This window comes from Tinamus guttatus, unplaced genomic scaffold, assembly GCF_059628265.1.
Source record: "Tinamus guttatus ecotype Peru unplaced genomic scaffold, ASM5962826v1 Tinamus_guttatus_pri_ptg000197l, whole genome shotgun sequence".
Taxonomy (NCBI): Eukaryota; Metazoa; Chordata; class Aves; order Tinamiformes; family Tinamidae; genus Tinamus; species Tinamus guttatus.
In genome coordinates, this window is record NW_028288731.1 from 5,682,243 (window position 1) to 5,704,625 (window position 22,383).

The 22,383-nt window shown below is 45.8% G+C and overlaps 2 protein-coding genes across 2 annotated transcripts in view; both read right to left on the reverse strand.

Annotated features, from left to right (window-relative positions):
* Positions 1–693: 693 nt before the first annotated feature.
* Positions 694–18,934, reverse strand: STAT1 (signal transducer and activator of transcription 1). Its single transcript, XM_010212231.2, has 23 exons — positions 18,802–18,934; positions 18,061–18,205; positions 17,201–17,299; positions 15,482–15,577; positions 14,802–14,880; positions 13,462–13,553; positions 12,743–12,894; positions 12,432–12,590; positions 11,191–11,283; positions 10,651–10,710; positions 10,432–10,461; positions 10,254–10,347; positions 9,300–9,341; positions 8,388–8,471; positions 7,805–7,903; positions 7,101–7,236; positions 6,058–6,113; positions 5,456–5,550; positions 3,353–3,492; positions 1,979–2,164; positions 1,383–1,458; positions 936–1,038; positions 694–749 (listed from the first exon to the last, which is right to left on the reverse strand). Exons 1-23 carry the CDS (start codon positions 18,927–18,929, stop codon positions 726–728), a joined length of 2,268 nt encoding a protein of 755 aa, XP_010210533.2. The 5' UTR covers positions 18,930–18,934; the 3' UTR covers positions 694–725.
* A 2,398-nt stretch (positions 18,935–21,332) lies between these two features.
* STAT4 (signal transducer and activator of transcription 4) overlaps positions 21,333–22,383 on the reverse strand; it is a 34,043-nt gene continuing 32,992 nt past the window's right edge. The window contains exon 23 of the mRNA XM_010212230.2: positions 21,333–21,458. Coding sequence (XP_010210532.2) covers positions 21,432–21,458 — 27 coding nt within the window. The 3' untranslated portion in view covers positions 21,333–21,431. The remainder of the gene's footprint in view (positions 21,459–22,383) is intronic.

Here is a 22,383-nt window from a genome sequence, read left to right on the forward strand (position 1 = left end):
AACCATCCAGAGAGACCTTTCACCAAGAAGTGAGCAGAAACGAAAGGCCGGTGCTTTCATGGGAGACTCTCCTGCAAAGCAGTAGGCCATGCCCTTAGGAAAGCTGAGAAGTCAGGAGAGACTTCAATGCCCAGACTTGGTGCTGCAGGATTCTTGAAGAGGGTTTTGCTGCTCCCCTTTCTAAGCTGTGGAAGAAAATTCAGAGCTGCGGAAGGTCTTTGGAAGCAGAGCGGGGAGGCAGTGCCAGCTTGCTGAGCACCATCCCTGTAAAAGAGCTTCGGAGCCTTCTATGTACAGCCAGCTACTTTAAATGTTAGATTTCACTACTTCGCTTTACAAAAAAGATGCATGTTCCTCCCGTCTGCCCCTAAGGTCTTCCTGAAGATTTCTCACTCCACTCTTGGAGAGATGAGAACTTCCTCTTTCCTCCTGCTCATGCCAGGTCTGGGACAAGGGATTTGCAAGGTGGCGCAGCGGGACCTGCCGGGGTGACATGACAGAGGGAAGGCGACGCAGCGGGGCTCACTGGGGTGACGTGATAGGGTGAAGGCCCCGCAGCGGGGCTGGCCGGGTTGACGTGACAGGGTGAAGGCGGCGCAGCAGGGCTGGACGGAGCGAAGGTAGCGCCGTGGGGCTCGCCGGGGTGACGTGATAGGGTGAAGGCCCCGCAGCAGGGCTTGCCGGGCTGGCGGGAGGGCGCCCAGCGCCGCGGTGGGACTCGCCACCTAGGTGGAGTAGGCCGAGCACATCTGCGGAGGGAAGCGCCGCGAGCCGTGAGCGCCGGCGTGCCGCACAGCCGCCCCACGCGCCACACGGGAACGACGGCCCGGCCTCCAGCCCTCCTCTCTGCCTCAGCAAGGCGCCTGGGCGCTCCCGCTCCTCAGCGGAGCGCCAGCACCTCAGCCCCCAGAGCGCAGCCCGGCTGCGGCACGTACCACCGTATCGATCTCGGCGGAGCCCATCATGCGGGACACCTCATCGAACTCCTCCGGAGACATGGGCAGCAGGTTTTCTGGGGACTGGAGCCTCGACGGGTGCCTGGCAGGAAGAGGGGAGCAGTTAGACCGAGCGAGGCCCGCTGGGGCTCCCAGCGAAGCCGGAGCTAGGAACGCACCCCGACCTGCATCCATGTCCTCCAGAGCTTGCTTTGCAAGTCATTGTCATTACAACTGTTGCTAAATTCCTAGGGTTTTTACCTAAGAGATTACATTTTTCAATCATGGCAATATTACGTGGGTGGTGTGACCACGTTCTCAAGCCTTAATAGAAAGAAAGATGTGATAGCTCGGGCAACTGCACCTTCAATATTACGAAGACATGTGAACTACAGCTGCAAAATTACATTAAGTTCCTAGAAATCCAGCATTTTAGTGCCAACTCACACTTCAGATACGGAGATTAACTCAGTCTTGATGTAGCCGTTTCCCTTGGGCCCATCCAAATCCATAGGCTCTGGAGCTTCAAAGTGAGAGGGAGAAAAAAGCAAAAACAGCAGCTGTTTTTAGCAAGTTTCCTTCACGTTGCCACCTTTACTTTTCCAGAAATAAAGCTAATGGCCCACTAACACGCAAGCTCCTCTCACGTGTTTTACAGCACTGTAGCTCATTACTGGATCAGTTTTCCCTTCTCTCCTGCAGACAGCAGGGCACCAAAGCCTGCCTAGCGCTGCAGCGGCGCTGCTCCGTGCCGGCCTGTTCCAGAGTGATGCCCAGGATGACAGGCAGCCTGGAGGGCACCTGGAATCTCGCGGGTCTCCAACACACAGACATGGACACCAAGTCGGGGGCCCGAAATAATTATGTTCTCGGGTTCTGATCTGACAAGGTCTCAGGTCTTTTTTGTTCACCCAAGCTGCTCGGGTGCCCGTTCTCACTTATCTGACAGGCACTTGAGCACGGGGAGGGCAGCGCAGACTCCGGGGCCAAGCAGTGCTCCCTCCCCCCCGCGCTCCAGCCGCCCGGATCGCGCCGGCACTCACCCTCCTTCGGACGGGAGTAGTACTTGCCGAAGGCGTTGTCCTTGGGGATATCCGGGTACAGAAAGCGCAGCGGGTTCTCGGGGATGTTTTCGGCCGCCATCACTTTGTAGTTGCGGATGATATCGGGGAAGGTAACAGCACAGAGCTCCTTCTTGGTGTACGGCTCCACTGAGTGGAACTGGGGCTCTAGGACGAGAGGAGACGACGCAAAGACGACGTGGTCTCAAGGCTTGAGGAAACACTGCCTGCAGCTGCAGCACCCCTCAGAGGCCACGTGGACAGAAGCTTCTGGGGGTAAACTCCCCATGCAAAATTATTACAGCACCTTTACAGCACCTGCTTTCGAGGGCAAGCACCATGGATTTGCAAGGCAGGAGAGGGGACGGGGGAACGCGCAGCAATGGCGTTTCCCACATTTTGGGATGACCTCTCCATGGAAGTTCACTGCTGTGTTTCTTTAGTGCAACCAGTTACTGTCAATAGTCCTTTTCAGCCTCTTCTAGAAGAGGCCATTTAGATGTTATTGCCCACTAGGAAGTTTGATCCTAATAGACCTCTTGAGCTCTCATGCAAAGAGAGCAAGAGGCTCCCCTAGAGCCTACACGGTCCTGCTTCCCTTTCAGAAGGTAGCAGAGGAGGAAGAGGAGGAGGTCACACCATCATGCTAAGCAGCTTCTCTCTACAGCTGTTACAGATCTGGGGCACCCTGGCAGCTGGGGCGCATTTGGGCAGCATGAGAAGGGGGAGGGCACTAATAAAAGGCAGGAGAAGACACCCTAGCTAATGAGGAACCCAATGGAGCATCTGGCCCTCTCTGGAAGCAAGAACAAGGAGAACTACAGGGAGAATGAAGAACTACAGGGAGAATGAAGTAAGTGACTATGTGAATTACCTAGGAGAACAGGGCAAGGAAGGGCTGTGTGTGATGGCTGGGGGTGAAAGGCAGGTGAAGCCCAGTGCATGGGGAGCAGCTACAGTGAACTGCCCCATGAGAGATATCTCAGCAGCAGAGTGATAAGGGCATAGAAGAGAGAGGAATGTGCATATGCTAACAGCATACTGAGAAGTGTGGCCTTCATTAGGCTGAAAGGGACAGTCTAGGCAGTTAGTATTTTCAGCCCAAATGTTTGTTGAAGATGAACTGAGAAGCACCTTTAGTCCTGGCTGAAGCTCTGAGCTGTGCCCTGGATGCTGTAGCGTGTCCTGAGGCATGTGTGTGCTGTGGTTTGTGAACTGGTGCTTTTAAAGATTGTACCACTAGAGTGATGTCTTGTGTTGGTGCTCAATGCAAAGAGCATAAAACCTTCTTTTTCATAAAACCTTCTGATATACGCTTAAGTTTGAGGACAAAAATGTTCTCTATGAGTGGCTTACCATTTTGCGAGCCTTCAACCCAGGTAAATGTGATCGCTCCTTCTCTGCTGCTTTCACTGAATCTTAGTAAAAATGTCCCTGGACTCTGGTCCTTCAACAAAGCCCGTTCTTTCTCTTTGCTGATGAAACCCATGATGCAGCTGTAATGTGGAAAACAAAAGTTTACCCTTCAATGCGAAATCAAAGCTGTACCAGTCTAGTAAGCAAAACCAGAAAGCTCTTATCGCTTAACCCCCCTGCCAGGGTACTCCTAGCAATCTCATAGGCAGTCTTGTTCTGGGAATGGCTGAGAAAGGAGTATTAACACTAGCAGGCTGGAGCTGCACCGCCAAGTCAGGAATCTCTCCCTGCTTCCTGGTCACTTGTTTTAGCTATAAATGAAGAAATCCACTTTTGCTACCAAAACTGGGATATGGAAAGAGAAGTGGTTGGGTGCTAGACAGCAGCTTTAGCCTTTAAACTAGGTTAAGGACAATTGCTCCTTTTCTCTTTGGCACATGATAGGTACTAAATTTTCTTGTTACCTGTTTGCATCCAGGTAGGGGTGTGTGTGAGTGGTGCTATTTTGTTTTTGGGTTTCTTGCTTTTGTTTTAATTTCCTCATCCGTATTGCTCTGAGAAGCTGTTCTGCTTGTGCTGTTCCAACTACCAAAGCTCCCTGCGCTCTGTGCACCCATGAAGGTGGTGGTGGTAACAGGGAATGGACCTGTGTCAACAGCTACTGGGGAGGGAGTCATACAAGCTAGCACCTGCTCATAACCCTGGTGAAGCCCTAAATACCTTTCTTTAAAAAACTGGAACTTATTTGAACTGCTTTTTCCTCAAAACCTTCCATGAAGCTTTGTATAGTAACTATATACTGCACCCTAAGCTAGGGAATGTACTCTACACAAACTACCAAGTGACAGAGTTTTCACTTTGGGAGTTGTAAGCTGTGTCTTATTGTCTTATTTTTTTTTTTTTTAAGTGTAGTTTAGTTCTCAAGTGTACTCTGAATAGTAAATGCCTCCTTGCATGCTAAGACCTTGCCTTCCCACTCCTCATGCATGAAGCAGAAGGCAGGCAGGTGTTCCTGAGGCTGTACTGCCTATCCCTTTGTATGCAAAGGGAGTCACTACCCAAATTGATACTATGTATTTGGTGTGTTTTTTTTAGAGTATCTCTGAGCGTTGTGGAGTTTGTCTTCACCTTCTGTAGCTGATGGGTCTGTTAGCAGCGTGGGGAGCCCTGCAGCTCCTGCTGCAGCGCTCGGGACAGAGGCACCTCCGTGCCCTCAAAGGGGGCACAGTCCCCTCCTGAGCAGCGATGTCTGAGCGTGGCCTCTGCCCTGGCCCATGGATGTGAATGGGAAAGAGCTGGAGCAGAGCTCTCCCGGCTGGCAGAGCACACAGGCCAGGCAGGAACGCACGCTCTGGGCACCTCTGGATTTGACGTGTGGTGAGCGGTGCTGCGTGCTCGTCGCCTGCTCGCTGCATTTTGGGCTATGAAGCAGGGCTGGACAGCAAATGGGCTGGATAAGGCTCTGCTATGAAGGACAGGAGCTGGTGGTGTGAATGCTGAATGAAGCAAGATGGAGCAATTGTCAGCCTTACTACCTTCTAATCTAAACATCAGTGAAGATTAACTCCTGCTACTGGCATAAAGGTTTAAAGTCTGGCTGTTGCCACCTACACACACCCCCTCAAAAAAGCTCAATGTTTGTGAGGTTGTGTTTTTTTTTTTTTTTTAAATATGGATAACTTCTTTATGAATTATTCTGTGGACTTTAGTCTTCCCTGACAAACAGAAGGAGGGTCTCTTCTAGAGTGCGAAGAAAGGATATGGTTCACATGGAGATGAAAACTTAATGTTCAAGGCATGACTCCTCTGTGGTTTTAGTGGCACATAAGGTGACAGTCTGACACTTATTCAAGCACGTGCATCAATAAGAATGACATCACTATTAGATTTTTTTTCCCCCCAAACGTTTCTGGTTGCAGGTTCTACTTTGTTGCAACCCAAAATAACACATGCACAAGGTCACAGCTTGAGGATGCAACGGCTGGCTCAAGTGAAAGGCTTGAGGCAATAGCCACATCTTGGTGAACTCCACTCATGTCTTACCCATCATTCCAGAGACACAGGAGATGCTTCTTAATAAGCTCCAAAATTCCTTCAATCCACAGCCAAAAGGGAAAATTTTTATCGTTTATATTTTCCTGAAATTCAAAGTGTGGAAAGAGGAGGAGGAGAAAGAATAATGATAATGGTGAGTCTCAAGTGGGTGGAGGACAGGGAAGCAAACAGGCTCTTGATCCCAACAGACATCAGCATTCTGCTTTTGTGCACTTCCTCCCTATTTTTCCCCCCCACTCTCCCCTTCCTGTTCTTTGCTGTCTTCCCCACTTTCCTTTAGTCTGCTCCCAAAGGACAGGAGTTAAGATGCTGTTGGGAATGAAGCATACACTCAGTCTTAGGGCAAGCAGCAGTGCAAAGTCAGGCCTCACAAATGTGGTGAGACACCTCACACACTTGTACTAAGCCAAGAAGATAGAAAAGGATCTGGGTACAGCCTGGGTGCTGCTCTTACTGGAGCTCTTGGATGTTCAACCTATTTCATTGTGGCTTTAAACAATAGGAACTCCTGAATAATTATATAAACTACTGAAAATTCTGAAAAACAGAACAAAGCTCTGTACTGTCTCAATTTTTAAAAGTCTCCCTACCTTGCAGAATCTTGTCCAAGGAATAAGGCCATCATGAGCTCCTCCACTTGTTGGCCCTGAACAGAATAAACAGACTCAGTCACATCAAGTCACTTATGGAAAGTTACCCACAGCACCAAGATCTGAGTGTTTATGTGTAACTCTTAGCTCTTGGACTAAGACAGAAGGGAACAGCTCCTGTATGTCTGTGGCTAAAGCAGGGACAGCACAACGGTGTGCAAGGCTTCCCTCTGGAAACATCCACTGCATAGGCATGACAAAAATCTGTTTTAACAGCGTTTTAACAGAGCAAGGGGGACCTTCCATTATAGGATCTAATCCATTCTAACTTCTTGGTTTAAAACACTTCCAGAAGAGATCCCAATTATTCACCCCTCTCCCTGAGCAGAACAAGAGGCAAGGCATACTGTCCTATTGCAGGAGCTTAGTAGGCCACATAGCATTGCCTGATCAAGCACTCTTGCTGGGTCAGTTCTGGTGACTTAGGCCCCAGAACCTCTGACTTAGACCTGCCAGGAGCAGGGAGGTCTCTTCATTCCTGTCACACTTGTGTTTTACCTCCTGTTCAATCATGTCAATCATACTCTAATCACAACATGAAACTTCTCTGCAGGTGACTGCAGAATAACTAGAGCTTTGCAGCCTTTGCTGCAAATTCTTATTTAGGGCCAAATTCTTCCTAGTACTGACTATACTATGTATATAACTTATGGCAAAAATAGGATTTTTTTTTTCCTTTTCATATCTCTACAAACAAATAATTAGGAAGCTTTTCTCCTAATGCTAGTATGAAACTAAGATTCTGTCAAATTTCACACTGCAAAAGAAGTATGTGAATTGCACCCTGGTTCCCTGTGGAATTCTGCTTGCTTCTGAGCACCACCCTACCAAAGATAGAAAAACTTCACCCATGTTTAGGGGAAAGGACTGGGAAGAAGCAAAAATATTAAGTGCAGAAAACATGAGGAATTAGCATCAATAGAAACTGGCCATTCCTTATTTAGTAGAGCCAAAAGGTACAGAGTGCTAAGATAAGACCTTACCGAGTAGCTTCTCTCCCAGCATGCTCAACTGATCTGCGTTAAGTCCTCTCTTTGTCACAGAAGAAAACTGCCAGCTTAAAACTTCAGAAAGTTTGGACCACTTTGCATAAGGTGGATTCAGAAAGAAGGACAAGTTCTGGAACAGAAGGGCAGAATAAAGCAGTCAATTTTGGAATGGAGGAAAGGAGAAATGGGGCTTGACATAAGGGCAGCTCAGCAAAAAAAAAAAAAAAAAAAAAAAAAAAGTGGATTTAGGAATGGATGTCTCTTTGAGATGGATCTGAAAGAAAGCTGCTATTCTGATGCTTTTTCTTTAGCAGAAAAAGCACTTTCTCTTGGACATTCATTCCTACCCTGTAGCAGAAGGCTTAGATTGATCAATTCCAGTGGATTTGAATTCTCAGGTGTGTATCTGGCTTCTTGCTGCACAGTGAATACTATGCATAACATCCCTACATGTGTTCCAAATGCTGTTTCCCCTGGGATGGGGGAAAATAATTTGCTGTCTTCCCTCCTAAATCAGAAAGTCATTAAGGAAGTTCTCCACATTGAAAACTGTGTAAGCAGTTGGATAAAGTGCATCTTTGAAAACCATACATAGTATTTCTGATATAAAGCTAAGGACTGTACAAGTTTTTCCATGCAAAAAGGACCAAGAAGGGCATAGGTGTTTGGTGTGTGGTGTGGTGCATTTTTGCAAATACCTTAGGATCAGTAGAGAGCATGTTGAACCATAAGATGGAAGCCCATCCACTTGGAAGCTGGCTCACATTTGAGATCACAATAATGGGAAGAGATGTGGTCTGAAAGACACAGGAGGAAACATGTCACTGTCCTGTGCTTGTTGCACTTCTCCTCTAGACTGTCTACAAATGAGTTTCCACTATAATTCCCTGCTCGTGTGATCATAACTTAGCTTTTCCACTTGAAGCTTCTATGTGGAAGAGAGAATATGAAGTACTAGAAAGGGAGATTCAAGCGACTTCTTAGTCATAATCAAACATTAATATTCATTTTTTATTAATAACACAGTCCATATGCTATTTTCAAAATGTAAGCTAATTATCTAGAGAATTAAAACTCACAGTTGCCAGGTATTTTACCAAGTATGCTTTCCTGGTTCTTACACAGAGATTGGAGAGCATTCTTGCTACACAGAGTTGTTGTGGATGTGACTCATGTATTAGGAAATAACTGAAAGTGTTTAATATATGTATGAATTTAAAAGTTTTAGATTTTCAGAGTGAATGATATATTGGAATTAACTTACAGCAACCTTTAACATACCTCTAGATCTATTACCAAGCCAGGTTGGCACAGCTGTGTCTCAAAGCTCAAAGAGTGAAGCTCTTCTGTTACAATGAGAGGGCCCTTTGGAGAAAGAAAAAAATCATTAAAATTAAATAAAAATCTGAAACATTTGAGGATAGTAGTCTTACTATCTCCTCCTAATACTAAGTTAAATAATGTTCAGAACCAAACATGATTGTGCTACTGGATTACTTCAGCTGAATCAGTAATGCAAAACTGTTCCTCCTGGTATCTGGATATGGGTATACAGGTTGATATGGATTAACTCCCCTCTGAATCATTCCTTCCTGAGGCATTGAAATGAGTGTTTCAAGGAATTAAAATGGTATCACAGGGTAGAGTTGGTATTTTTTTTTTTTTTAAAAAAAACTAACTACTGCTTTCTGGCTTCTTAACAAGATGTGTTATCAATAGCCCAACGTTCTCCTAAAACTTCCTGGGTAAAAACCCCACTTGTCTGGGGAGGAGGAGGAGGAATTCACCAGGGCAAAACCTTCTCTGCCAAGCCTAAGGAATGGTCACTTCTCTAGGGGCTCCTTGCTCTGGCCTTCAGAAAATTTGCAGGTCGCTGGCAACTCCCTGCAGTTGGCTTGAAGGAGGAACTCTCTAAGCAGCCCTTTTATAGCTGCTCTCTGGAACTCCCAGAGAAGTCTCACTTGCAGAAAGCCCCACTCAAGCTGGCTGCCCATGAGGGGGAAGTCCACAGGATAGTGTTCTAGCAGTAGTTCCCTTTTCTGAGGGCTCCTAAGCAGGCAGATAGTTTCCTAGAAACACTGAGCTCCTCTGTCTCATCCTGTGTGTTTCTTCATGGTGCTGAGCAGAGCTCTGTCTTAAGCATTCAATTCCCTTCTTGCTTATTGAAATCTCTACCAACAAAGTGCCACTTACCTCATTTGTTCTGTTTCCTGCATTTTTCTGTTCTTTCAATTGCTGTAAGCAAAATAAATAAATCACTCATCCACTTCAGCTGCAGGGGAGAGTGCACAGGGGATGGAAATGCTTGTGTGCCTTAGTTGCTTAACTGGGTGGTAACTTGCTGCACTAGAGTCTGAACCTGCTGGCCTCAAAGCAGTGGAAGGCAAAGGATTAATCTCTGGGTAACTGCTCTCCTTTGGGTGTTCAGCTGTGGAAATGGATGTTGCAGCTTTATGATGCAGTGCCTTTATGAGGGGCCTTGCAGGAACACAAACTGGAAGGATCAGGTAAAATGGATGTTTATTAAAGCAGCTCTCTGGATGTCACTGTAAGCTCCAGATGTCAGGAACTGAACTGGACAAGGAATGGAAGGGGTAGCTCCATGCCAGCTGCTTTGGGAGCGCGTGCAAGTTCCCCTCCAGTCGTTATGATGCAACCCATCCAGCTACCTTGCCTCAGCAGAGCAACTGTGTTGCACAGCCTGCTGAAAGCACAGACTTGTAGCAGTCCCTCCTTACACATTTCTTTTTTCCAGTCTTGAAGAACTTCAAGATATTCTGAGCTTTCCTCTTCCCTCCTCAGAGGCTGCCTCTGAACTCTCCTCTGAAGGGCCCAAACCTGCATTTCTAGGCTTCTTTACCCCTTTCTTTCTCTAGAGAATCTGCTACAATGTACACATTACAACAGCAAACACAGGTTGCCTTTCAGGCCATGTTTCAGGATCGAAAGTAAATACTACTACAACTGGAACAAGCCACAGATTTCTGAAAAATGGAAAGCAGGGGGAGAGGAGGAAGGAGGGAACTTCATACTTCCTCTAATACAAAAGTAAACAGTGACTTCAATATTTAAAAACTTGTTGTCTTATCACAGCCTCTGCCTGCATAATCACATGTGGCAATTAAGGAAAGAGGAAAGTCCCCTTACCAGGTGTCTGAATTCTGCTGCTAGGCTTCCATTAGTAGATTCTTCCATGTTCATTACTTTTGTGTTTGTGCCCAAAATGTTAAATTTTCTGAACCTTCACAAAGAAGAAAAGGAATTAGGAGTCTCAAATTCACTGAAATTACCCAACAACAATATATAAAAACATGATGCCACCTACCCTTTGACTGAGTTCTTCTCAGTTACATCTCTGTCAAAAAAAAAAAAAAAAAAAAATTAATTCTTAATTTAAGATCTCTCAGGTGTTGCCTGCTCTGAGGCCCCTAGGAGGGTGCGAAGCTGCCAGGTGACTCCAGCACAAAAACACAACTGCCTTGTGGATCTCAGCACAGGGCCTGCTCACCACTAGCATACCCAGAGAGGAGAAAATGCAACGTACTTATCAAACAGAACTTTGACTTTCAAGTTGTAGTTCAGCTCCTGCAGCTTCACCAGCAACCTGGAAAGAGAAAATTTTAAAAAAGACTGCAACAACACAACCTCTCTTTTGCAGCACTGCTTATCGGAGTTTGTATTTAAAATGCACAGCTCAAGGCTGTGTGTGGGTCCCAAGCTTGCTCCATACAAGATGGTATGGATGTAGTGACAGAATAAATTAGAAAAAGGTTCATACATACTGCTGCTACTGCCCTTCTCTGAAGATAAAAACAGACTGAAAAACAGCTTTTTCACATGACAGTGGCCTGCATGTGTGTTTGGCCACCTGGGTGTGTTTGCATGTATTTACTCCCCCTAACACCTAGTAAGGGTGAAAACTTAAGTGCAGATTGAGCTTTGAGAGAAGGGGCATCCTCTATCTTTCTTTCCTTCCTTCTGCCCTGACCTGGGTAACCAACCCACCATGGAAGGTGCAGGACTCTCAAGTACAGGAGGTCAATGAAATGAAAGGCTCATGCCAAGTGGGGAAGGGGAAACCTACCTCAACTTCACAGTAAACTGGACTCCAGTCTTTAGGACTAAAGGCCTCTGAGGATGTGTTGGCATGCAAGGCTGCCTCTCCACCACAAACGAGCTAGGGAAACAAACAGATGAAAAGAATCCAAGTTTTCTTTAAGGCAGAAGAAATTGCATTCAAAAAAATCTTTTTTTTTAAAAAAAGGTGACTTACTGATATTACTGTACAGTTGATAAACTCGTTGTTTCAAGCTGTTTAGTGTCTGTGCATCCATTTCTTTGGCTTTTATTTCAAGAGGACTGACAATACAAATGATTTTGTAAGGGTTGTCTTTTTTTCCTCTCTAAAGATATTAAAGGCCTGGGAGGAAAGGGCTACTTCAAACTCCCATGAAATCAAATGAGAGTACATCCATGTTGTGATGGAACTAGCATAATCCCAAAGTGAGGCGTATTGCTTCATCTGCCATTTTTTGGCATGCTCTAAATTCTTGCAGTGTATGTGACAGTGCTTTTTAGCAGCACAGATCCAGAGGGATCTGCAGGGGGTTTCATGAGGGCCAGCTCTTCCCAGGGGGATGCGAACTCCTGAGTTTGGCCTATTCTGATGCATCCAGCCTCCCTCCTCACTTTGAACTGCCCGGTGTTCTCCTACTGAGAACTATACTCCAAGCATTCAAAAGGGACTTTGGCTTCCTAAGTCTTATTTTTTCACTGTTTATGCCCCACAGAGGGGGTCACCTGCTGCAGATAAACCCCTGTTCTTGTCTGTTAGTTTGCAAGCCTACTTGCAGCACAAATTACTGACAAGTGAATACTTACAGACTGGGATTACTGAGTGGGGCATCTACAAGCACCAAAGGGCCTGTGCAGAGGTACAGCTGGACTCCCTCCAGGGCAGTCGAGGAGGATGAGTCTAATGCATGTTTATCTTGGGCACCTCTTGTTACAGATGTGGTTTCTGTCTCTTTATTTAAGCTTCCTTGCAGGTGTGGGGCTTAAAGCAAGAAGTGAACATAGCCCAGGAGTCTGATCCTCTTATCAGTGCTGCTGTAGCAGGTATCATGCTGACTTAGGTGATGGAGGATCATGAACCCTTTCTACAGGCCTACAGAGTAAATCTTAAAAAATGGTCATTTAGTTTTTGTGACAAACCAAAGAAAGCTCAGAAAATGTGAAGTTGGTATGCTGAAATAGTGAGGAAACGGAAAGGAAGGAGCCCTCCATGCATTTATTGGCCCAGTGACAAAATATCTTGCCTCTTACCTCTGGATCAGTTGTTTGAAAAGACTGTATGTTCGGTCCTGCAGAACTTGCTTGTTTTTTGTGATGGGATCAGGGTCATACGTAAGTTTCTGCTCCAATTCCTCCAGCTTTTTGAGCTGCTGACGAACTTGCTGTAGACTTTCAGCAACGACGGTGAACCTACGATTACAGTTGTATTTTTAGCGTGTTTTCCTTCTGTAACAGTGCTGGTGTGCTGCAAATAAATGATCAGTGTCCCTGGCAGAGCTGGTGCTCCTTCTTAGCAGGATGTAAAGCGTTCTGTGCACTGCAGCGGCTGCCTGGGGGCTTACCAGTTCTGCAGCTGGTCGAGGCAGGCATTGGGTGGCCCACCAATACATGCAGTCTGCTGCCTGTGCTTCCACTCCACCAGCTCCTCGTTAATAAGAGCGCTCTGAGTGTGCTCTGTGGCGTTCAACAGCTGTATGATCTTGTTCACCACTTCCTAGGGAGAATGAGATTATCTGGCTTATAAAGACGTCTCTTAAAGGACAACTGTTTTGCAAAACTTGGCAAGGATCTTGAAATAACAGCTACTGTCCAAAAGATGTTGAAGTCCTTTTCACCTGGAGTATTTACTACATGGAAGGGAAAAATGATGCATTTTTTGTGATACTCTCCCCTGAAGAGCTAACATCTCACAGAACCTCTAAGGAGATAAATGGATCAACTAGTTCTTGCTAGATTAGAGTACTGCAACATTAGTGAGCACATTCAACTTCAACATGGCTGTATTTCATCAGCCATTTTCCCCTCAAGAATGTGACTAATGTTTTTTTCACTTGTGTGTGTTTTTTTTTCTCAACTTTATCTGACACTGATAAAGGAAGGTTTCAAGGATCAGAGAACCACAACAGTTTAAAGTGATTGCAGATTTTCAGTAATAATGCTAAGAGTGAAATTTCTTAGTAATAAACTTATTTCTCTTAAAGCAATTTGACATGTTAACCCACTGAAAATGAGTATGTTTGCAATGAAGTGCTGTTGCCTTCTGAAGTAACTAGAGCACTACCTTTCTCTTGATGTCAAGCAGTAGAAACATCTTCTTAAGATTCATCTGTTCCTTCTTATACTCCTCCTGTGACACACCGTTGGGTTCATGCTCTGTAAAATAAGTCCATACTGTACAGCTGAGGCACCTCTGCAGGTTTGCACAGAAAATCCAGAGAATGTCTGATGAGACCGAGTGCCTGGCACTGCAGTGAGAAGAGTGATGACACGTGTCCTTGTGGGAGCAGGGGTGGGGGAAATGCTGAGAGAAGGAGGGATCCAGCTGGCTAATGTCAACTGAAATATATCCTTAAAGCCTAAGGGAGGAAATTCTGCCTTCCAAATGTTTCTGATTCTTCTTTTTTCCCCTTTTTGAAAGGCTGGAGACTAGACCCTCAACACTAATGAGAAGCAAAGACTTTTGTCTTTTTTTGGTGAAATAACAGACATGAGCTTGCTTCTTCCTGACACCAGCAGTACAGTTCAAAATAGTGATTGTACGTGTATGTCTCTTCAACACAAACCTGTTCTCATGCTGACTTCAAACATGAATCATTCAGGCTGCTTAACCTGGCACCTAGCAACTGAAGGTGTGTTTTCAAGGATGAGCAGTTACAGCCTCCTGAGGCTGGCCCAGCCTGAGAGCTGCTATGTCATTTCCCTAGGTTCTGCTTCTGCTGACTGCTGGCTTCATGCTAGAGGCTTCTAAGTGCCTCCTGGAAGTGCTGCCTGCCCCCCAGGTTCAAAGGCTTATCCTAGTATCTTCCAAGCATGTTGTCTGAGGGGTAGGCAACTGCTAGCATGCTGGAAACTGAAACCTTTCTAGAACAGAGTAGTCAAACAAAAATAATGAACCTCAACTGTATTGCCAGAAATCCCACTAACTCATGGGCACAGGATTAGATTCCTTTGCGGAAAGAAATGTAGGACCCTTTAATTATTTCAACTATTTTTCTTCTCCTGGCATAGAGGAAATGTGAAGTTTCTGCATGGAAAGGCATTTTCTGTCTTGGCTTTGCAAGTGTTCAGAGACAGATCTCTAATGAAACTGGTACTAAGTGCAGCTGCAGGTGCTTCTCCCTGCAGATAAGGGCTCACAAAACTCGAAGTGGAAGGTGTGTGAAACGAGAAGCCTGGACTTTACTTCTTAGATGTGGGGTTGAATGGTCAGAGTCCACAGGCTTTGCTATTTCTAGCAGCAAAGGAACGCTGCGTTAACAAGCATGCTCTCTGCCCATAAGAAAAGGCACAGAACACATTTTTAGGAACTAAACTTCAGCACAAAAGACACGTTTTCAGACACGAGGCAGCACACGCTTACCAAGAGCATGCAATATGATTTGTCCCGCATAAAATTCTCACCTCTGTTCTGCAAAGTTTTACACTTGAAGTCATATTCATCTTGCACATCCTCTAATGTCTTGATGTCCTGTTCCACATCCTATAAAGCACAGAGCAAATTAGCCATAATTATTTAATATATTCATATAATGCAAGCCGCCTTGATGGTTAGGAACTGGCTAGCAACAGTTACTTATGCAGATTAATTCTAGTTTTACCACTAACAGCTCTTTCTGGACCTGCTTATGAGACATGCCCCTAAACTTATCTGCCTTCTATACTTGGAGCCATTACTTGTTCTATGAACAGTTACTGTCTACATGGTAACTGAAAACCTAGCTTGTGGTTAACAACAAGAAAGTCAGTAGATAATTAGCCTTTTCCCTCAAATGCTGCTATTTGGTTGCTAAAAATGTTTTCATTTCTGAAAACTTGAGCCCACAAAACCATTTATCAAAAGCAATCATCTTTGCTAACCCTAGAACACTCTAGGGAACACAGATGCAAAAAGCCCCACTCGTACCACCGAGCTACTGACAAATAATTACTTGCTACTTTCATATGCTCATTGGTGATAAAACTGAAAACCAGCATCTAATTTTATTTGCCATTAAAAGTCAATTTCATACACTGAAAACTTTTACACACTTACAAAGTGACATGCAGTACTTCAAATACAGGTCTGATTTGACTTTACTTACAATAACACTGTTCTTTATAGCCTTAACTTTTGCATCCAGCTCCTTCTGTTTGTCCAGCATTCCAACCACTGTATTCTGTACGCTCCCCACTTCCATCTGGGGGAGGCAAGCAGAACATCAACAAAAGTCACAGCAGGGTGAACAGTGACAAAAAGTATTAGTTTGCCTCACATAAGTAGTAGCTTTTGTTGACAAATAAGCTAATAAAGCAGCGTTTTGTGATTGTTGTGATAATTCACAACAAGGTTTTGTATTCTAACATAACTGAGCTCAAGTAAGTTTGCAAAGAACATAGGGGATTAAAAATTCATTTTGTGTGGTTATGCTTTTTTTCCGTAACACTTTAAAAAAAAAAAAAAACTTGTTTACTGTTTGCACAAATTCACTTTTATTTGATTTCTTTATGTAACTTCTGAATATATTTTCAAGGAGAAAGAACCTTTGCTAGAGAAAGTGGAGTTGTGTCCACGAAACAGGATGTGCGCATACAGGGTATGTGGAAAAAGGAGGAAAACAAGCTAAGAGCAGCACTCAAGATAGGCCTACATGAAGGTAATTAGGGCATGTTGGGAATTCATCATTCCCCCAGCACAGGGCTGGCCATCTGGTCTGTGTTTTTCTAAGGGTTGTTCTTTAACTTAAGCTAAGGTAATTTGCAGAATTTATTTCTATAAATGGGGAGAGGTCCCTCTTTGTAGGGTTAAGTCAGACCACCAAAGCAACTGAAGCCCAGCCTAGCACTTGGGATTCTCCTTTTATGATGCTTATAGCTGTGCTGTATTAAGAGGCAGAGTGTGACGTTCCACCTAGTATCAGTGCACTGTATAGGAGTATTTATCTTCCTTCTTGATGGTCTGAAGACCTGGCATGCAGGACGGTGGCTGTGTGAGCAATGTGCTGTGCAGCAGAACAAGGTGCCCTGCAGCTGCAAGGCACCTGTAGCATTAGCTTCCTTGCTTGGGCTTATCGAGTACTCACTCCCTATGTGTGTGCTGAGGATTTGTCATAAAGGGAGGCATTTTGGTATCAAAACTCAGTGGGCTTGGGCAATCTTTTATTCCTGTGCAATTGCATTACATCTAGCCATGCAGATTGCACAACTTTTGCAGCTGCAGGGTTTTTTTTCTTTTCTTTTTTTTTTTTTTTTTCTTCTTCTTCACAAAACAAAGATGAAGCCTCAGAACAGAGGAGGGTAGAGAATAATATGGCTTTGCCTATGGAGCAGAGGGAAGAAAGTGACTATTTAGAAATAAAAAGAAATACTGAGAGGTAACTTGGTAACTGCATTCTTATTCCAGAGACTGACCAGTGAAGCACAAAGGTTCAACTGTTCAGTATAGAGTAAATTTGAGAGTAAAATGTAGAGGAAAGGAAAGTTTAAAATCTCCTTAGAGAGAAGGCAGGGCCTACTTGTTAAGCTGTAATAAAACCTGATGAGCACATTAAGCAATATTACAGTAGCATGGGAAAAAAGCTTTTGTATTGCTCAAAGGAGTATGATTTACTTCCTGACTCTTTCTCCTTCAAAAGATTCAAGTCACATTGTGAAAACAGTGCATATTAATATTTGTTCACGCATAACATTCATTCCTGGAGGAAGTGTGGGCTGTTGGGCAGAGGGAGGACAACTTGCTGCTGCTTTTGGTCTCTCTTTCTACTCACTTTGCCTCAAGAGGAAGGGCAGATAGAGCTGCAGTGGCTGTTCCAAGCCCTGGTTACCTGATTTGACAACTGGGCGCTGCTCAGTATTTTCCTCTCCTCTTTCAGGCAGTTGTAGATGACCATTGCCATGTGTATTGGGTCTTCTTGGAAGTGATCCTGACATTAGAAACAACCCGTTAAACGTGCGGTCCTGAACCTCTTGTCCTTGAGCAGTGTGACTATAAGCAGTAGCCACTTGCTAATGTCTTTAAGCCTCAAGGGTGCCTTTGCTGCCTATGACCTGCAGCAGCTGTGACAGCTGTTTAGAGCAAAGCATGGCTTTGCCAGCCATTCTACCTCCCTAATGCAGAAAGATGAGACTCAGCCCAACACAAGAGTGAAGAGAAGCTTGCAGTGGCTTAAGAACAGGGCCAAGGCTGTGCTTTACATCCACAGGGTTAAAATGTGCTCTGGTCTGAGGCTACCCTGCCCCTGCAGTGCCCTGTGCTGAGCATGAGCTGGGTGTGTGGGAAGGGGCTCTGAGGCAGGAGCTTCTGCAGACATCTAGGGAACAGGGAATGACCAGACAAGGAAAAAACAACAAAATCAGCTCTGGATACATTCTGCAGACTCTGCTTTGGTCCTTTCCTCTGCCACTAGTCACATGGGCTTTGCTATCAGCTGTGAATCTATAGCTAGAGAGCAAGGATTTCTTCCCCCGCTTCCCTGTGTTTTCTTCATTTCTCCCATTCTCATAAACAGTTTCTAACCACAGATAAATAAAAAACAAAATAGAATAACATTTAATATCTGGCTTCTCAAATTAAGCTTCTCAAAATACTCTGCAAACATGCCTCACGTCAAGAGAGTCTTCAAGGTATTTAATTGTACAGCAGAAGCAGCTTAAGCAAGCGTACAACCATATGCCCCAGGCATACCTGAAGATTACGTTTGCTTTTCCTTATGTTGTGTTGCAGCAAAAAGTTGTTTTCTATCAAAAACCGACTAAATTGATCATCAAGCTGTGACAGCAGGTCATGGAATAGCACCGTAGCAAAAGATACGTTGTTGGCTGCATGTTCCCTAGAATAGTTTAAGGCATGCTTGTGTTAAATGCACTTTAAACAGGTATCCAGGAAAGAAAGAGCATATTGTGTGATTTTTTTTTTTTTGTCCCTGGCTCTGGTTGTAGTTTGTGAGCAGTGAGAATTACTTGTAAGTGTAACCCAGTTCTATTCCCTCCTGACTGCATTTCTGTCACTCGGAAATGCTGTGTTTCCCTCTAATGTATTCTTGCCATGCACTGTGCAGCTTGATTTCCCTGTCCCATGAGCACTGGGAAACCCAAAGCCACCCTGATGCATGTGTGTGTCTGCAGAGCCCTCCAAGAAGGTCCATAGACACCTTGGTTAAAGCCCAAAGCCAGCAAATGGCAGCAAGGTGACACCAAGGTGACTCTTAAAACAGCTGTTTGCAGAAACGAGGCAACAAGCTCAGTCCAGATATCCAGCCCTCTGCAAAGCCCCGAAGAGGACGGGCCCACGAAGCCACTGAGCGTCCCGAGCCACCAGGGTCTGCCTAGCGCCTCGCGCCCCTCCACGGCTCCTCACGGGAGCCCGATGGGCCAAGTAACCTGGAAACCCACGTGCACGGGCATCGGCACTGCCCCCGGCGCTCACCAGTCCTGGTTCTCCAGCCACTGTGCCAGGTACTGCCGGATTTCCATGGGAAAGCTATCATCGTACAGCTGGTGAACTTGCTCCAGAAACTTGGAATCGAGCTGCTGCAGCTGGTACCACTGAGTCATCCTGCAGATAAAAAAAACACAACGATGCAAGTTAACAATATTTGGACTGGACTGGTGAAAAACCACTTACCTGAAGCTTTCATTAAGAAAGGCCATGCTGGATGAGCAAGAAGTCTTCCCAGCAAACAAAAGTGTGCTTTGCTTTTAGAATTAACAAAAAAGCTGACCATTGGAATTGAACACAACTTTTTCTCAGTTTTTCCAGCTTTGTGCAGATATCCTCCCTGCTGATCCCAGTGCTGGGTGAAGCAGGGGTGGAAAACTGAAACCTCCAGTGGCTCATTCCCAACTTCTACGCATGTCCTCACTCACCAGCTCTGAAAACGGTTGAGACCTCAGCTTGCTTTAAACAGATAAGACTTGGAACATGTCCTCCTTGCATTATATAATTGTTATAATGGGGTTTCCATGCTGAACTCGCATCCTCTTTGCGGTAGACATGCATTATATAGAGTTACTGACTGCAAGCGACGCTGTGCTGCAGTTACTGCTCTTAGTACCTGCGGGCCAGCTCCCTCCGTGTTTATTTTTATTACGTCATCCTGCTTAAAGGAACCCCTAGGACAGGGCCGCGCCGTGCCGTACCGCAGCCACCCCGGGAAGGGCTGAGGCAGCCGCAGGCGGGGGTTGGAGCCCCGGTTCCCGTCCCCGTCCCCGTCCCCGTCCCCGTCCCCGTCCCCGTCCCCGTCCCCGTCCCCGTCCCCGTCCCCGTCCCCGTCCCCGTCCCCCGGCGCCGCTCCCAGACCCCGCGCACTCACCCGCCGACAAGGCCACAACTCCGCGCCGCTCCGCGGGGGCGCGCCGCAAAATACCCGCCCCGGGGCCAATGGGGAGCCGCGGCGCCGCTCGCCAGCCAATGGGCAGCCGCCAGGGGCGGGGCGGCGCGGCGCGTCACGTGCTTTCGGGGAAAGGCGGCCGCCGGCGGGAAGCGAAAGCGAAAGGGAAAGCGGCGCCGCCATCACGGGCAGCGGCGCGGGGCGCGCGGGGCCCCGGGGGGCGCCCTGGGGTGGTTATCATCGCCGTGGGGTGGTTATCGCCGTGGGGTGGTTATCGTCGTGGGCGCCGTTCTTGGCGTAACGCGGTGAAACCCCAAGTACCGTCACTTTCAGAGCTTATTTCCCCCCCTTTCTCCCCTTTTGTTTTTATTCCACTCCTTTAGAGTCTTCATCCCGCTCATCCTGGCTTATGGACAGAATTTTCTCTTTTAGGGTTTGTTTTACGGCAGGCGGCTTCTGTGCTCAAAAGCAGTGAGCTGCACTGCATTTGCGTTCCCGTTAAACGGCAGGGCAGCCTTCGGCAAAGCCCCGTGATACGACCAGGGTGATGGACCAGTCTCTTGCCGAGCCCCTTGGCTAGTGGACGGGTGATGGACCAGTCTCCTGCCGAGCCCCTTGGCTAACGGGGAACGTGCGTTGCGCTGCGTGGAGCCAGGAGGGCCGTGGGGCCGCTGGCCTCCTCCGCGTTACCTCTCCTGCCACTTAGGCCTGTATTAAAATAGCAAGAAGGGGTCAAAATGAAAAAACAAGTAATGGCTGACGCTAGGTGAAGTTGTCTTTTGCTGCTTTAGTTTGCTTGTAGTTTAGCAAGACTTCGTTTTTGCTGTATTTTGGAAAAAAAATCCGCAACAGTCCGAGTAACTTTAAGCCAAAATCTGTTTTTATTGATATCAGTCGTATAAATTACAGATGTTACCGAACTATATACACAACTGCTCTTGTGCAAATGAGCCTATATGCTTGAAAGACAGTGATTATGGAATTGCTGGTTTATTATTCTAGGGATAATACTGGAAAAAAGAAACTTTATTTTTAAAGGCGTTACACCTCTGCACCTATCTTGAGGGAGGGGGAGGCATTACTATCCCTGTCCTCCCATTTTTGACTCCCCGAGCTTTGTGTCTGTTCACTTTCTAGAACTCCCTTGTCTTCCCAGCCTTCCTTCCCTGCCTTTTGCTGCGGTCAATTACAAACATCTGTCTCTGTGCTGAAGGCAGTTGATCGCTGGTCAAAAAGGCATTCCAGATCCCTACGGGACAATCAAGCTCAGAGGGAGGAGAAGCTTCTCTTTAAAACAGAAGTCGAAACAACTGCATGCAAAAAGAGCATTAACCAGAAGCCATTTTGCAGAATAATTCCCTCCCTAAACCTTATCTCTTTAGGTGGCTACTTTCATGGGATTCTCAAAGCAAAACATTCTCTTACAGTGTATTTAAGGCAATTTTACATCCATTTATTTTACAAGTCAAATTTGTGCCCCCTGGATCCCACTGATGTCAAAGTATGTACAGGCAGGAAAGGAGTTGGCCTTTTGTCAGTGAATTCCAGAAGGCTCTTTATGATTGAACGGACACCACAAGGCTCTTGGCTTACATGTAAATGAAAGCAAAATGAGGCTCAAGGGTCAAATGGTTTTCGGGAAATGATGCTTTACAAAGATGATAAATAGTGGCTCGTTTAACCATGCTGCGTCCACAGGATTCTTTGTTTTTCCAGTCCCCGAGCTTCAGTCAGTTGAATAAGGGGAACTTAGCTAGAAGGAAAGAACAAAATTGTCAGCATCAAGACAGTCACTGCTGCTCAGTCAAAAACAGCTCAAAATCAAGCCCTTAAAGTCATTGCAATCTCACTTTCACACTCTAGTAAAAGCTCGTAAGGTTCTGAAGATCCTTCTAATCCCTCACAAAAGCCAGTGATATTCATTAGAAGAGACTTGTTGGAAGCGGTAGCAATAAAAAGTTCATGTTTTCTTACATGAATTTTGCGCTTCTTTCAGCCCACAAATACGTAGAGCAAAGTTCCTACTGGAGTCTTGTTTCCCAGAGGGGTCAGGGAAGCAGGAGGGAGGGAATGGAAAGGGAATCTGACAGGACTGCAGAGCGCAGATCTTGCTAGGGGTGAGTTACTGAGCTCTGAGGTGTCTTCTCCTGCCGTGGCTCTTGCTCTCGTTCTCTCCACGTGTCACGCCAGTGATCGCTCCCTGACGTCCCGTTGAGAAGTGAAGAGACAGAGCTGCTTTAACAACGCAGATTAGCTGCTCACCAGTATAGATTACCTCGTGTGAGTATGGGATGAAAAAACTCCAAATTTCCTTCATTCTTTCAGCAGAATAATTAACATACAAAAATAGGAAATTATCCTAACTTTCAAATACTATATTCTCCCCCACGTGCCAGCAGAACTTGAAAATGTATCTAGCAAGAGCCTCCAGAAATCCATCTGGATTATTTCAACATGACTATATTTGAATCTCCCAATTTAGCAGCAAATGTTTTGTCTGTGACCCCAGAATATGGTGGGATGTCCTGACAGTGCTTGTGTGAGAATTGAGGTACATGAAAAAGGAAACTGAAAATGCTACGTGATAAACAAAAGTGAAGTCAACTATTCTTTTCACTGTCAAGAATTGCAACTGTATGTGTAGTTCACAAATGCAGTTTCTAAAGTCAGAACCGTTT